Source organism: Neofelis nebulosa, chromosome X (assembly GCF_028018385.1).
Source record: "Neofelis nebulosa isolate mNeoNeb1 chromosome X, mNeoNeb1.pri, whole genome shotgun sequence".
NCBI lineage: Eukaryota > Metazoa > Chordata > Mammalia > Carnivora > Felidae > Neofelis > Neofelis nebulosa.
Genome location: NC_080800.1, coordinates 84,211,636 through 84,226,497, shown reverse-complemented (window position 1 = coordinate 84,226,497; position 14,862 = coordinate 84,211,636). Strand labels below are relative to the sequence as shown.

At 43.1% G+C, this 14,862-nt stretch overlaps 1 protein-coding gene and 1 pseudogene across 3 annotated transcripts; both read right to left on the bottom strand.

The window, feature by feature from the left end:
• Positions 1-2,815: 2,815 nt before the first annotated feature.
• LOC131502898 (transcription elongation factor A protein-like 3) lies at positions 2,816-5,055 on the bottom strand (annotated as a pseudogene).
• A 2,963-nt stretch (positions 5,056-8,018) lies between these two features.
• Positions 8,019-13,934, bottom strand: TCEAL4 (transcription elongation factor A like 4). 3 transcript variants are annotated; one of them, XR_009257238.1, is made up of 3 exons: positions 13,803-13,934; positions 13,113-13,182; positions 8,019-8,222 (listed from the first exon to the last, which is right to left on the bottom strand). XR_009257238.1 is itself a non-coding variant. In XM_058714075.1 (3 exons), exon 3 carries the CDS (start codon positions 12,742-12,744, stop codon positions 12,049-12,051), a length of 696 nt encoding a protein of 231 aa, XP_058570058.1. In that variant the 5' UTR covers positions 12,745-12,771; positions 13,113-13,182; positions 13,803-13,930; the 3' UTR covers positions 11,882-12,048. The 3 variants fall into 3 exon arrangements, 2 of the variants coding, with proteins under 2 accessions (XP_058570058.1, XP_058570059.1); XM_058714075.1 differs by lacking the exon at positions 8,019-8,222 and adding an exon at positions 11,882-12,771 and having other exon boundaries at positions 13,803-13,930; XM_058714076.1 differs by lacking the exon at positions 8,019-8,222 and adding an exon at positions 11,882-12,766 and having other exon boundaries at positions 13,803-13,930.
• Between the last annotated feature and the right edge of the window lie 928 nt (positions 13,935-14,862).

Below are 14,862 nucleotides of genomic sequence, written 5' to 3'. Positions count from 1 at the left end.
ATTTTCCTTTTTCTATTTCTTAGTAGGAAAAACTGGAACGTATTAAGTAGATAGTGGCAGAAAAATAATTTCAAAGTCTTTAAACCACTAAAACATTAAATAATCAATATTTTACTTTGCAGCTACAGACTAGTCCATATTTTTTCCTATTTTTAAATGAAGTTTTAATAATTTTAGGTTTTGCATTTTGATTTGAACCATTCTGACTTCATATTTTGTATATTGTATGAGGCAAGGGTAGGTTTTTTTTGTATATGGATGTCTGCTACAGACTGAATATTTGTGTAACCCCAAACTTTGTATGTTAAATCCTAACATCCAATGTGATGGTGTTTGGAGGTGGGACCTCTGGGAAGTGTTTAGATCATATGGTGGAGCTGTCATGAATGTGGTTAGTTCCATTATAAAAGAGACCCCAGAGGGGCGCCTGGGTGTCTCAGTTGGTTAAGTGTCCAACTATTGATTTTGGCTCAGGTCATGATCTCAGGGTTCATGAGTTCGAGCCCCACATTGAGTTCTACGCTGACAGCGCAAAGTCTGTTTGGGATTCTCTCTCTCCCTCTCCACCTTCCTCATTCTCTCTATCTCTTAGAAATAAATAAACATTAAAAAAAAAGACACCAGAAATCTCCTTTGCACCTTATGTCGTGTGAAAACATCTTTTTATGAACCAGGAATAAGGCCTCACACCAGACACCAAATTACCTGTGGTTTGATCTTAGACTTCCCAGATTCCAGAACTGTGAGAAATAAATGTTGTTTAAGCCACACAGTCTATAGTATTTCTGTTATAGCAGCCAGAACTAAGACAACATCTAATTGTTCCAGAATCATTTATTGACAAGTATCTTTTTCTCCATCGAATTACTTTGGGATCTTTAAAAAATTTTTTTTAATGTTTACTTATTTTTAAGAGAGAGTGCGAGTGGGGGAGGGGCAGAAAGAGAGGGAGACACAGAATTCAAAACAGGCTCCAGGCTCTGAGCAGTTAGCACAGAGCCCAACACAGGGCTCGAATTCATGAGCTGCAAGATTATGACCTGAGCCAAAGTCGGACACTTAACCGAATGAGCCACCCAGGCTCCCCACTTCGGGATCTTGTTAAAAAATGAATTGACTAGGGGCACCTGGGTGGCTTGGTCGGTTAAGCGTCCGACTTCAGCTCAGGTCATGATCTCATGGTCTGTGGGTTCGAGCCCCACGTCGGGCTCTGTGCTGACAGCTCAGAGCCTGGAGCCTGTTTCAGATTCTGTGTCTCCCTCTCTCTCTGCTCCTCCCCTGTTCATGCTCTGTCTCTATTTCAAAAATAAATAAACGTTAAAAAAAAATTTAAAAAAAATGAATTGACTATATATATGTGGATCTATTTCTGGAATGTCTGTTTTATTCCATTGATCTATAGGTCTATCCTTATGCCAGTACTACACAGTCTTGATTACTGTAGCTTTAGTTAGTCTTGAAGTCAGGCAGTGAGTCCTCCAATTTTATTCTTCATTTTCAAAATATTCTGGCTATCTTATGTCCTTTGCACTTTCCATATAACTTTTAGAATCCCAGTTTTCTGGGATTTCTATTGGAATGGCATCGACTTTACAGATTAGTTTTAGAGAGAATTTATTTCCATATTAACACTATTGAGTCTTCTAATCCATGAACAATTATCTATTTAAACTCAGGGCTCCTGATTCAATCAATTTATTAAGTGCATGTGTAAAGGGTACATGTGTCTCAGGACACAGGCCCCGAGCGGACCCCTAATATCCGAGTCCTTTGAAGAGAAAAAAAAACAAAACAAAACAAACTCTAAGCACATATAAAATGAACTAAAAATGGTAATGACTGTGCTCAGAACTATGTAATACAGGGAGGCCCAAATAGCTGTGGGGCACTACCATCTGAGCAGGCACAACTCTGAAGTTGGGAGAGGGGTTTTATCCACACTCCTATGGCAGTCCAGTAGGTACTTTGGCCCTCTGGGGACTATAGGGAATCAGAGGGGCTTTGTCATCATGAGGACTCCATGTCAATAGCTGTTAGCAGAGGATACAGGGCAGAGCAGAACAGGAATGCCCAGCAGATATCCAGAGAAAGGTGGCACCCTCTTTTCAGCTGCTTGGACTTGTTCCTAGGCACAGGTGAGACCTAACTTCAGCCCTCTCCTGAGTGTCTGGCAGTCCAGGGTCCTACTATTGCAAAGGTGCCAGCCCAACATAGCTCACATACTCAGTATCCCATCTGATCCACTCAGCAATCTGTGAGGTTAAGTTTTATTCCCATTTCACAGATGACAAGACTGACTTTTACAGCACTGGATCTGTTGTTATAACCACCAGATTGATTTCTCTAGCTATGAATCCCAGAGATAACATGAGTTTTACTTATTTTACATTCTGGAAGGCATGGGAATGGGCACGCTCACAGAGGAATGGCATGGAGGGGTCAGGTGACTGGACTTATGTTTGAGTACAGATGAGACCTATTTTTGGCTACCACACAGGAAAAACCATCACCTACTTTTTAGCGTACACATTTCAGAACTTTCTCTATGCACAAAGCCATTATGCAAACATTTATATATTTTTAAAAAAGTTTTTAATGTTTATTTATTTTTTGAAAGGGAGAGAAACAGAACACAAGCAGGGTAGGAGCAGAGAGACACAGAATCTGAAGCAGGCTCCAGGCTCTGAGCTGTCAGCACAGAGCCTGATGTGGGGCCCAAACCCATGAACTGAGCCAAAGTCGGATGTTTAACAGACTGAGCCACCCAGGCGCCCCAAACATTTACATTTTTACAAAAATGGGCCGATACTGTATATGTGGTTCTGAAAACTGTTTTTTCTTTATTGTTATTTTAACAGTGTACCATGAACATCTTTTCCATGCACATGGGTGAAAATCCCCTAATGAAAGACAGAGAACACTGTAGTTGGATCAAAAGGCTGCTGGTAACAAGAGTGACACCTAAAGCAAAGTATCAGCCTAAGTTTAAAGCACATAGCCTGGCAAATGCCTGCCAAGAAAAGCAGGATCGGCAATATTCTCATTAAAGAAATCAGAAATGAACACCAAAGACATTAAAGATACGGGATATCATGTAAGCCCCTTTGGCCCCTACCTCCGCCCCTCATTCCCCTGACACCCCGTTGCCCCCTTGGGGCAAAGGGATCCTGTACATCTCTTTGCATCCAATGAAAACCACCCATTTTCTGTTTTTTCCTTAGCTCTTCCTGAGCCCTTGACACATCTCCACATTCTCTCATCATCTCCTCACTGCCCAAGTGCCTTTCCTGTAAGTCCTCCTGATAGTCCTTGGGGGAATCGTCTGTCCCCCTGTCCGTTTTTCTTTTTGCTTTCCTAGGCACATAATCTTCAGCTGGGCGCTTTTCGGCAGCCCGCGACGACTCACTCTCAGCCTTTGCCAGGGATTCTGGCTTGCCCTCACTGTGTGGTTTTCCCTCATTTTCAGACTTGCCCTGCTTTTCTTGCTTTCCCTCATCTTCTGCTTGTCCCTCATTATCTGGCTGTCCCTCATTCTGGAGCTTTCCCTCATGCCCTGGCTTCCCCTCCACTTCCAGCTTTTCTTCCTCATCTGATTTTCCTTCATCTTCTGTATCTACTTCATCTTCTGGCGTTCCCTCGATTTCCAGCTTTCCTTCATTTTCATTGTAGAGTTTTTCCATGTTGAGATTTCCCCTTCTTTTCCTGTACTGGGGGGTGTGGTGAGGTGGTAAGGGGAAGAGAAGATAAAGAAGACAAGGGAGACTGAGGGCTTGGAGGTGGAATGCAGGTCCTGATAGTACTTTGACCTGGCCCAGCCCTCCAAGTGTGTCTTCTGCCCACCCTCTACCCCACAATTCATCCCACACTTGAGAGCCAACCATTTCCTTGGCAGGCCCTACCATCTTCTCTACCATCCTAAAGCGTGGTGGGGTGTGTGCAATATATGTGGTGGGGGATGGGCAGTGGGGCTCTCAAATTCTGCCCAAGCTGTGCTTTCTACACCCTCCCCTCACTGTTTCTGTCCAGTGCCCCTCCCTCTTTTCACTCACCCGCAGGGATTCTGAACAGGTTCTTCCTATTTTTCTAGTCTTGCAGAGTGCTGGGGACAGACACACGGACCTGCAGACAGACAGGAGACAGGGGCAGGGCCTGTGCTCTCAGCAAATTGATGTTTCTTTCCTGAATCTGGGCCCTCCTCATACAACATTTCCCTCACTTACCTCCCCCGCATCCCAGCCGCCATTACTTTCCAGGCCTCAGGCTCCAGACCAGGATGCTTTCCAAACTGTTTGGGTCTCTGTGACCCCCTCCCCTGCAGACAAGCCGCCCGCCCTCACCCTCTTTTTGCGGAGGTCAGTATTTCCACTTAGGTGCAGAGTGTGAGAGGGGGTTATTTCTAGAATATGTCTGTCTACATTTCACTGTCGCACTGCGGGGGCGCCCCCCTCCCATTTCAGGTCCAAAAATGTATGGAGAGCGCAGAGGAGCGGCGTCGAGGAGGCGACAGAGCCTGCTGCAAGATGCTCCCTCCTCACCTGCCCACATCCCCGCCGCGTCCCCCTCCTCCCCAACCTCCCGGACCCCTCCCCACCCCGCGCTGCTCCCAGATCCTACTCCCATCCACCTCCACCCCTGCCCGGGGCCGCCGGCAGCACCCACCTTCACACCGACCTGCGGGACCTGCGGGGCCCGGGCCAGGCCTGCGCCTCCTCGGGCTCGCCGAAGCCCGCCGGCCCCTCGCCCGCCGCCCGGGCAGCTCAGGGAGCTGGTTCTGCGCGGGCGACGGGAGCGAACAGCGCAGGCACCGGACCGCAGGGTGGGTGAGCAGGCGGGCGCGGGGGCTGCTGCCCACGTCGGCGCCCGACCGGTCACGTGAGCGCCGCGTCACCCAAGCTCGGTTCCCCACCCCGCTCCGCCCCCTCATCCCCATCCCGTAGGGACCAGCCAGCCACAGACAGTGGGGAGCAGTGTGGCAAAAGGGGGTCACCGAGAGGGCAGCCCAGAGGCTTCTTTACCGCAGGTGCTTTACCTGGCGCGCATCTCAGGTCCTCACACAGCATCCCTCTGAGATGTACGTCATTGCCAGGTGTGACAGCTGATCGCAGGGAGGGTACCTGACTTTGCCGCAGAATCCCACAGGCTGCTTTCAAGACAGGCTCTGCCAGACTCCAGAATTCTGGTGGTAGTGTCCGCCAGAAAGTAGAGTTGCCACCTTGAGTAGCTGTGTTCCTGGGCCTCCTCTCTCCTCAGTCCACACGTTCTCTCTTCCTGAGTTATTTCTGTTCATTTCCCTCTAAACATAGATGATTCTCAAATCTCCAGCACCAGGCTATCCTCTCCCTTGAGTCTTAGACCCGTGTTTTGCTTTCCTACCAGCAGTATAGGAGAGTGCTTGTTTCTTCACACCTCCTCCAACATGTGTTAGAATACTTCTTTTCGCTAACATGATACGTGAGTAGTAGTGTCTCAATGGTATTTTACTTTGCATGTTTATTGAGTTTTAATATCATTGTGAATTGTCTATTCATGTCTTTTCTACATTTTTCTATTGGGTTGTTGGTCCTTCTCCCCTCAGGTTTCAGTATTCTTTTTACATCAATCATCAATTAGATTATGCCTTTATGTTATATATGTTGCAAATATTTACTTCGAGCTTGTGAGTTGCTTTTCTTCTTTGTATATATCTCTGCCATGCATAAAAAAGTCAAATTTATCAAACTTTTCTTTTATTGAATCTAGATTTTTTTTTTCAACGTTTTTTTTTTTTTTAATTTATTTTGGGACAGAGAGAGACAGAGCATGAACGGGGGAGGGGCAGAGAGAGAGGGAGACACAGAATCGGAAACAGGCTCCAGGCTCCGAGCCATCAGCCCAGAGCCTGACGCGGGGCTCGAACTCACGGACCGCGAGATCGTGACCTGGCTGAAGTCGGACGCTTAACCGACTGCGCCACCCAGGCGCCCCTATTGAATCTAGATTTTGATTCATAGTTAAGAATTCATTTCCTACATGAAGTCAGAGAAGAATTCACCCATGTTTTCTTTTAGTACTCATTCGGTTAACTTTGTCTTGAGAGCATCTTTGGTTAAGAATAGAAGTTAAGTGATACAACAGTGCCAAAATGAGTTGAATCTACTGCTGACTCAAGACACTAGAGTAACAAAAATCAAACCCAAGGATTATTACAAGGGGAGGAGTTTCCTAACAAACCATCACCCATATGATGCTAGGAACCTCAAATGTTTCAGTTAAAGAAAGGGTAAGTGTAAATTGGAAATAAACTAGCTCTCATAAAGTCTTTTAGTTTGGCTTTGCAACATCTAGGTGGACTAGTAAACTTTAAGCTTTGAATAGATTATGGAGGTTCCAGCCAAGAAGAACCCTTATAAGCCCTGACCAAGGAAAACAAAATCTCTGGAGTAAGCATACATCATCCTAGGCCCCAAATTATTTCAACCAACAATTGTTCATGTACAATGTCCACAGAGAGAGATGACCAGGGATATAAATAAAAAGAGGACATTATAAGTAAGAAGCAGTAGAGACAACAGCCAACACAAATCCGTTGGCCTTCAATTATCTGAATCATCAGATAAAGATTATTAAACCACAATGCTTAGTGAATTCAGATTAAAAAAAATCGAATCTTGAAAATTCAACAGGAAACTAGAAATCAGAAAAAGTGAAAAAAAGGGAATTCTAAAACTACAAAAACACTTAGCTGAAATTAGAATCTCAATGGATGGCTTTAGTATCACATTAGATGTGGCTCAAAAGAGAAAGAACTAGAAATTATTTCTGAAGAAACTATCCATAAAACTGCACAGGTATTCAAAAAGATGGAAAACACAGATGGGAGGGCATGATCAAGATCTAACAAATGTTTACTTGGAGTTCCAGAAGGAAAAGAGAAACGGAAGTGTTCAGAGGCAACTCTTGAGAATACAACTGAGGATTTTTCAGAACTGATGAAAGACATTGATCCATAGATCTAAGTCCAAGAAATCCCAAACAGGATAAAAAGAAACTCACACATAGATGCATAATAGTGAACTTGCAGAGAATCAAAGAAAATCATAAAAGTAGCCAGAAAAAAATAGAGTATGCCTTGAAAGGAACAAAATTTAGGCTGATTGATAGCTTCTCATTAGCAACAATGGAGGTATGAAAATGGTAGAATGATGGCTTTAGTGACTTGAAAGAAATGCCAGCCAAAAAATTGATAACCAGCAAAAATACCTTCAAAATTGAAGGTGAAATGAAGACCTTTACAAATAAATAAAAACAGGGTTTGCCATTGGCAGGCATGAACCAAAGAAAATATTGAATGATACAAGGCATTTTTCAAGTAACAGGAAAGTGATCCCAGATGGAATACTGGAGATAAGAAAGAGAAAAGAGAAAGATAAAATGACAGATATGTATGTAAATTTAAATCAATACTACATAAAAATAGTAATATCTTGTTAATTCATATCAACAAATAACATATGAGTCAAGAGAGCTGGAGTAAATGTATTTAAAATTCTGGCATTATTTGGGGAGTCTATTAAAAGTAAAAAATTAGTATTAGACTTTGATAAGCCAAGACTGTAGGCTATAATTGCCAGAAAACCATTAAGGAAGAGTAAAAGTGTAAAACTTCTAAGCTAATAGAGGGGCAAAAAATAAGAAAATAATCCTAAAGGAGAGAAAACTAACATAGGTCAGACAGGACACAGAGATGGAACTTGGTACAATGGTTAACTTATACCTATTAATATCAGTAAGTACATTAAATGTAAGTGGTTTATATGATGCAATTAAAAGAAAGATTTTCAGACTGGAAAAAACACAATAATATACCGTTTAAAAAAGACATTTGAAATATAAAAGTACATAGAGACTGAAAGTAAAAGTAGAAAAAAATTATAACATGAAAACACTAACCAAAAGAAAGTCATTGTAGTTAAATAACAAAATAGACTTTAAAGCAAAAAGCATTACAAAAGTGTTACTTTATGATATTAAAAAAAAAATTAAGGTTTTTTTAAATGTTTATTTATATTTGAGAGACAGAGAGAGACACAGCATGAATGGGAGAGAGGCAGAGAGGGAGGGAGACACAGAATCTGAAGTAGGCTCCAGGCTCACAGAGCCCAATGCGGGGCTTGAACTCACTAACTGTGAGATCATGAACCGAGCCAAAGTCGGATGCTTAACTGACTGAGCCACCCAGGCGCCTGTAAAAAAAAAAAAAAAAAATGTTTATTTACTTTTGAGACAGAAAGAGAATGAGAGCGGGGGAGGGGCAGAGAGAGAGTGAGACAGAGGATCCGAAGCAGGCTCCACGCTGACAGCAGAGAGCCCAGTGTGGGGCTCGAACCAACGAACCATGAGATCATGACCTGAGTTGAAGTTGGACACTAAACCGATTGAGCCACCCAGGTGCCCTGATATTTTAAAACTTGTATGCACTTGGGAATGCAAACTGGTGCAGCCACTCTGGAAAACAGTATGGAGGTTCCTCAAAAGGTTAAAAATAGAACTACCTATGACCCAGCGATTGCCCCAGTAGGTAGTTACCCAAAGGATACAAAAATACAGATTTAAAGGGATACATGCATCCCGATGTTTATAGCAGCATTATCAACAATAGCTGAAACTTAAGGAAAAAGCCCAAACGTCCACTGACTGATGAATGGATCAAGAAGATATGGTAAACACACACACACACACACAATGGAATATTACCCAGCCATCAAAAAGAATGAAATCTTGCCATTTGCAATGATGTGGATGGAGCTAGAGTATATTATGCTAAGCAAAGTCAGTCAGAGAAAGAAAAATAATGTATGATTAACTCATATGTGGAATTTAAGAAATGGAACAGATGAACATAGGGGAAGGGGGAAAAAGAGGGAGGCAAACCATAAGAGACTCTTCACTAGAGAGAACAAACAGGGTTGCTGGACGAGAGGTGGGCAGGGGATGGGCTAAATGGGTGATGGGCACTGGGTATTATATGTAAGTGATGAATCACTAACTTCTACTCCTGAAAAGAAATAATAAAATAAAAAATAAAACTTGTATACTTATTAAATTGACCTGAAAATAAATAAATCAAAATTTTACAGAACTACAAGGAGAAATAAATCTTCCATTTTAGCATTAACACTCCTATCTCTGTAACTGTTGAAATATTTAAAGTGTTGAAAGAAAAAACCCACCAAACTAAAATTCTATGTCCAACAAAATTATCCTTCAAAAGTGAAGGAGAAATAAAGACTTTCTCAAACAAAAACTGATGATCAGCAAACCTTCCCTTAAAGAAATGTAAAAGACTTTCTCCAGGCAGAAGAAAATTGATATAGGTCAGCAACTCAACTCTTCCTAAAAAGCAGTTGAAGTGGAATAAATGATAGTAAAATGAAATAGTTTTTTTTAATTCTTAAATAATTTAAAAGATAAATGTCTAAAGTAATAATATTAACAATATATTGAGTGATTATACCATATGGATAAGTGAAATGAATGATGAACACCCTGTAATAAGGTGCCTATACAACATATAAATGAGGCAGAAGAATGTTCTTTGAAAGTGATCCTACTTAAAAATGTATTTTGTAAACTTGAGGGAAATCACTAAAAACATTTTTTAAAGAAATATAATTGATACACTAAGAGAGAAGACAAATGGAATTATGTAAAATACTCAAAACTAGAGAAGGCAGAAGAAGAAACCTCAGAAATAAACAGAAAACAGTTATAAACATGGTTGATATTAATCCAATTATATATTATTTATTTATTTATGTATTTATTGAGAGATCGCGTGGGAGGGGCAAAGAGAGAAAATCTTAAGCAGACTCCACGCTCAGCACAGAGCCTGACACGGGGCTCAATCTAACAATTGTGAGATCATGAACTGAGCCAAAATCAAGAACCAGACACTTAACCGAGCCAACCAGGCACCCTTGGACCTGTTTTTAAAAGTAAACTCTAGGGGCGCCTGGGTGGCGCAGTCGGTTAAGCGTCCGACTTCAGCCAGGTCACGATCTCGCGGTCCGTGAGTTCGAGCCCCGCGTCAGGCTCTGGGCTGATGGCTCGGAGCCTGGAGCCTGTTTCCGATTCTGTGTCTCCCTCTCTCTCTGCCCCTCCCCCGTTCATGCTCTGTCTCTCTCTGTCCCCAAAATAAATAAAAAAACGTTGAAAAAAAAAATTAAAAAAAAAAAAAAAAAGTAAACTCTATGCCCAACGTGAGGCTTGAACTCATGACCCCAAGATCAAGAATCTCATGTGCTACCAACTCAGCCAGCAAGGCACCCTAATATCATGTACCCTTTATATGATGTGGTGAGTATGGCACTTACCTCTGTGGTCCTCTTCCCAAAAGCACTTAATCCATGTGTAACAAGAAAAACAAAATCAAACTTACTTAAATTGTGGGACATTATACAAAATACCTGACCAGTACTTCTCAAAAGTGTCAAGGGCATCAAAAACAGGGAAAGTCGGAGAAACTGTCACAGCCAAAAGGAGCGTATGGAGACATGTCTAAATGTAAGTGGTAACCTGGATAGGATCCTGGAACAGAACAAGGACATTAGGGGAAAACTGAGGGAATTTGAATAAAGTATGTACTTTGGTAAATAATGTATCAATATTGGTTTATTGAGACAAATGCACCATACTAAGGTAAGATGTTAATCGAGGATACTGGGTATGGGGTATACAGAAACTCCATACTATCTTTGCAATAATTCTGTAAATCTACAATTGTCCTAAAGATTAAAATTTATTTAAAAAACACTAAAGACAAATAAAAGGCTAATGAAGAACCAAGGGGGTAAATCACATAGTTAGATGGATATGTTCAAATGTAAGGCAGGGCTTAACAGGAATTCCCTGAGAGACAATTCCACCTAATAAAAAAGTGTCAGCAGACAAGAGATTAATAGGTGAGGACAGCACAGCATCTAGGCGCTCAGATTTTCCTGGCTCAATCTACAGTATCTAAATCCAGTGGAGATGGCTGTATGCAGAAACACACACAAACCAACAAAAGTTCTGTAAAGGAATGTTTTATAAAAATCTTTATAAAATATCAAGGCCCAAGTAACAATTGGGTACTACCCACCTGAATTAGGATAACTATTGTAGGTAAAGAAGAATTCTCCACCTTTCTGTTGAGACAGTGTTGCCTTAGTCCATCATGGTCTCCAGCCCACCAGTAGCAATGGGGGCTTCAGAAGGGTACAGAGCCCCTCAGAAGGGGCACAGTGCCCAAGAAACATGGCATTACCCAGAGGAGAGTGGCCCCCACCTTTTACCTGTCTGAAATTATTCCTGGATGCAAGTGAGACCTCCCTCATCCCTTTCCCAAACATCTGACAGAGTTTTCGTTCCGCTACTGCAGGGCAAACGGTAGGAGTCAGCTCCACACAGCTCACACACTCATTACTTCATCTGATCTTCTCCACAGCCTTAGAAGGCAAGTTTTACCCCACTTGACGATGACAAGACTGTCTTTTACAGCAATGGATCTGTAGTAACAGCCAGGTTGAGTATTCCAACTTCCAGTGCCAAATGTAATAGGAGTTTTACAAAACATTTTACATCCTGACCACGAATTTTAGGTGTCTCCACTGCATTCATAAGCTAACTCAACAGTGATTTTGGTTGCTGGGTATACATTGTTTTCCTACTTTTTATGTTTCATTGTTTTCATGATGAAAGTAACCTATGTTTTTTAGGAGAAAATATACAAAGGATAAAAAAAAAAACCCAGAAAACAAAATCACCCACAGATAACCAGGACACAGCTTTCAGAGCTTTCTCTGTACACAGATCACTAGGTAAATACCTTTGTAGTTTTACAAAAATGGACTGATGGCATATATATGGTTCATCAAACTTTTTCTTTTTAATTTTACAATGTGCCATAAACATTTTTCCATGCAATGGACAAAAATCTACTACTGAAACATCGAGGACTAATAGTGATCGCTAAAGCAAGTATTAGCGTAAGGTTAAAGCACATGGCCTGACAAATGCCTGCCAGGGGCACTACACAAAAGGAATGTCTTCAAAGCCCCTTTGTGGGGCCCTGCAGCCACCCCTGAGTTCCCTTGGGCCCCTCGGGTGGAAGGGGTCCTGTAAACTTTTTTGCATCCACATAAACCCCCCCAATTTCTGCCTGGTTTTCTTCACCTCATCCTCCACCCTGGCCATCTCATCAAATTCTCTAATCATCTCCTCATTGCTCAAATGCATATCATGTATGGCCTCCTTATATTCCTTGAGGCACTGAGCCAGCCCCTTGTTGGTTTTTCTTTTGGCCTTCCTGGGTACATCATCCCCAGCTGGGCGCTTTCCTGCAGCCCTTGGTTCACTGGCTGGTTTTTCTTCTTTTGGCTTTTCCTCACTCTCTGGTTTTTCTTCTTTTGGCTTTCCCTCGCTCACTGGTTTTCCTTCTTTTGGCCCTCCCTCGCTCACTGGCTTTTCCTCGCTCACTGGCTGTCCCTCGCTCTCTGGCTTTCCCTCACTCTCTGGCTTTCCATTTTTTGGCTTTGTCATACTCTCTGGCTTTTCCTTATCCTTTAGTATTTCCTCATCTTCTGTCTTTCTCTCGTTTTCTAACTTTTCCTTGTCTTCCAAAGTACAAGCTACTTCTGGCTTTCCCACATCCTGTGGCTGTTCTTTACATTCCATCTCTCCTTGGTTCTCAGACATTCCTTCATTTTCATTGCAGAGTTTTTCCATGTTGAGATTTCCCCTCCTTTTCCTGTCCTGGGGTGGGGAGGAAAAGGAGACAAAGAGGAGACAAGGGAGACTGAGGGCTTGGGGGTGGAATGCACATCAGAATACTACTGGCACGCTCCCCTTGTCAGGGTTCCCTGACCTGGCCCGGCCCCTAAGTGTGCTTTCTGCCCACCCTCTCCCCTCACACACGTGAGCCAGACTATTTCTCTGGCAGGCCCTGCCATTTTCTCTATGTTTGCTCAGCACCGCAGAGTGTGTATAAATGTGTTAGGAGGTGGGAAGTGGCGCCCCATATTCTGCTGGTGCTGTACCCTCCATACTACCCACCCCTCTAGGTCCCTATCCACAGACCCCCTTCCTTTACTGACCTGCAGGGATTCTGAATAGATTCCTCCTCCTTTTCTAGCCTTGCAAAGTGCTGAGAAAAGACACGCAGACCTGCAGACAGACAGGAGACAGGGCCTGCGCGTTTGGTGGATGCTTAGGGACTCGAGTCCCTTTCCTGAATCCCGGCCCTCCTCATCCGACATTTCCCTCCCCCACCTCCTCCGCCACCCCCCCCCCTCACGTACTCCAGCCGCCATTTCTTTTCACGCCTTGGGCACCAGACCAGGACGTTTTCCAAACTAATTTTGGATCTCTGTGTCCTTGTTCCGGGGAGACAATTCGCCTCCCCACCCTCGAGGTTAACTTTTTTTCTCTACACATGGACTGGTAGAAGGGGTTTATTTCCACTGTCTCACTGCGGGGGGGGGGGGCAGCTCACCAGCTCCAATTCCAAAATGGACGGAGGGCAACGAGAAGGAGGTGCAGAGAAACGGGACACGGGTACTAGGGGTGAACGCTGTCCCCACCCTCTGCCAATTGGCCGTTAGCTCCCCCTTGGCCATTTTCCCACCGCCATCTCTACACTCTCCGGCCAGCTTCCCTCGACCTGGGCCCCATCCCCACTCTTTTTCCTCTGGGTGTTCCTGCCTCGGCCCCCCCCCCCCGCCCCCGCGCCCCACTCCCGCTCATTCCAGGGTTCCGCAGGCAGCGACGAAGGGCCTCACACTGACCTGAAAGAACCTGCAGCAACAATTAGGAGCTCACAGATAGCTCCGGACCCGACCGCAGGGGAAGAGGGCGGGCTCCAGTTCTGGTGCCCACATCTGTGCCGGGGCGGTCATGTGAGCATCACGTCACCCGAGCTCGCCCCCGCCCACCATCCGCGTCTGCCAGTCACCGCACCATCTCTCTGGACAGCGTGCCCTCTCATCTCTCTGCGTAGGGCGGGGGAAGGCTTTTGTCCTTTTTAACTCTTAGAGGCGGTCGAAGGAGTTTTAATAAAAACCACAGAGGCTTTTAAAAAATGGATTGGGCAGTTCAGGGAAGGAGTCTTGATCATGTTGCTCTTAATTTCCTTTGATAGAATGTAGAGCCAACCAATGAAATCCTATCAATGTGAACTTTAATGTCTTCCATAGAATACTGCACTTTAGGAAAAGTTACGAAAAATATTCCCCTCAAAATGAAATTATCCCTTTTCCTAACGTGCGCGCAAACATATTTTTTTTTCTTTTTAGCATCTCACAAAAAAGAAGGTGAATACAGTATGAGATATTTTGAGAGACAACATTACATTCACATTAACTTTATGACAGTACATTGTTATAATTGTTCTATTTTATTATTAGTTAATGTTGTTATTCTCTTACACTGCTTAATTTAGAAATTGAACTTTACCATAGGTATGTATGTATAGGAAAGAACATAGAATATATATAGGATTCCATACTATCTGTGGTTTCAGGCATCCACTGGAGGTCTTGGAACGTAATCCGCTTCAGATAAGGGAGACTACTGTAGCTGCATTCCATTTTATTTTATTGACATTTGTATCTATTTTTAACCTTTTTTTTTGGTTAATTTATTCTTTTTTAAATTTTATATCCAAGTTAGTTAACATATAGTGCAATAATGATTTTAGGAATAGAATCCAGTGGTTCATAACCTACATATAACACCCAGTGCTCATCCCAAGTGTCCTCCTTAAAGCCCCTTGCCCAATTAGCCCAACTCCCTACCCAAAACCCCTCCAGAAATTCTGTTTTTTCTCTGTATTTAAGAGTCTCTTAT

Coding starts and splice junctions, on each gene's coding strand:
- TCEAL4 (XM_058714075.1), bottom strand. CDS start 12,744: ATGGAAAAACTCTGCAATGAAAATGAAGGAATGTCTGAGAACCAAGGA.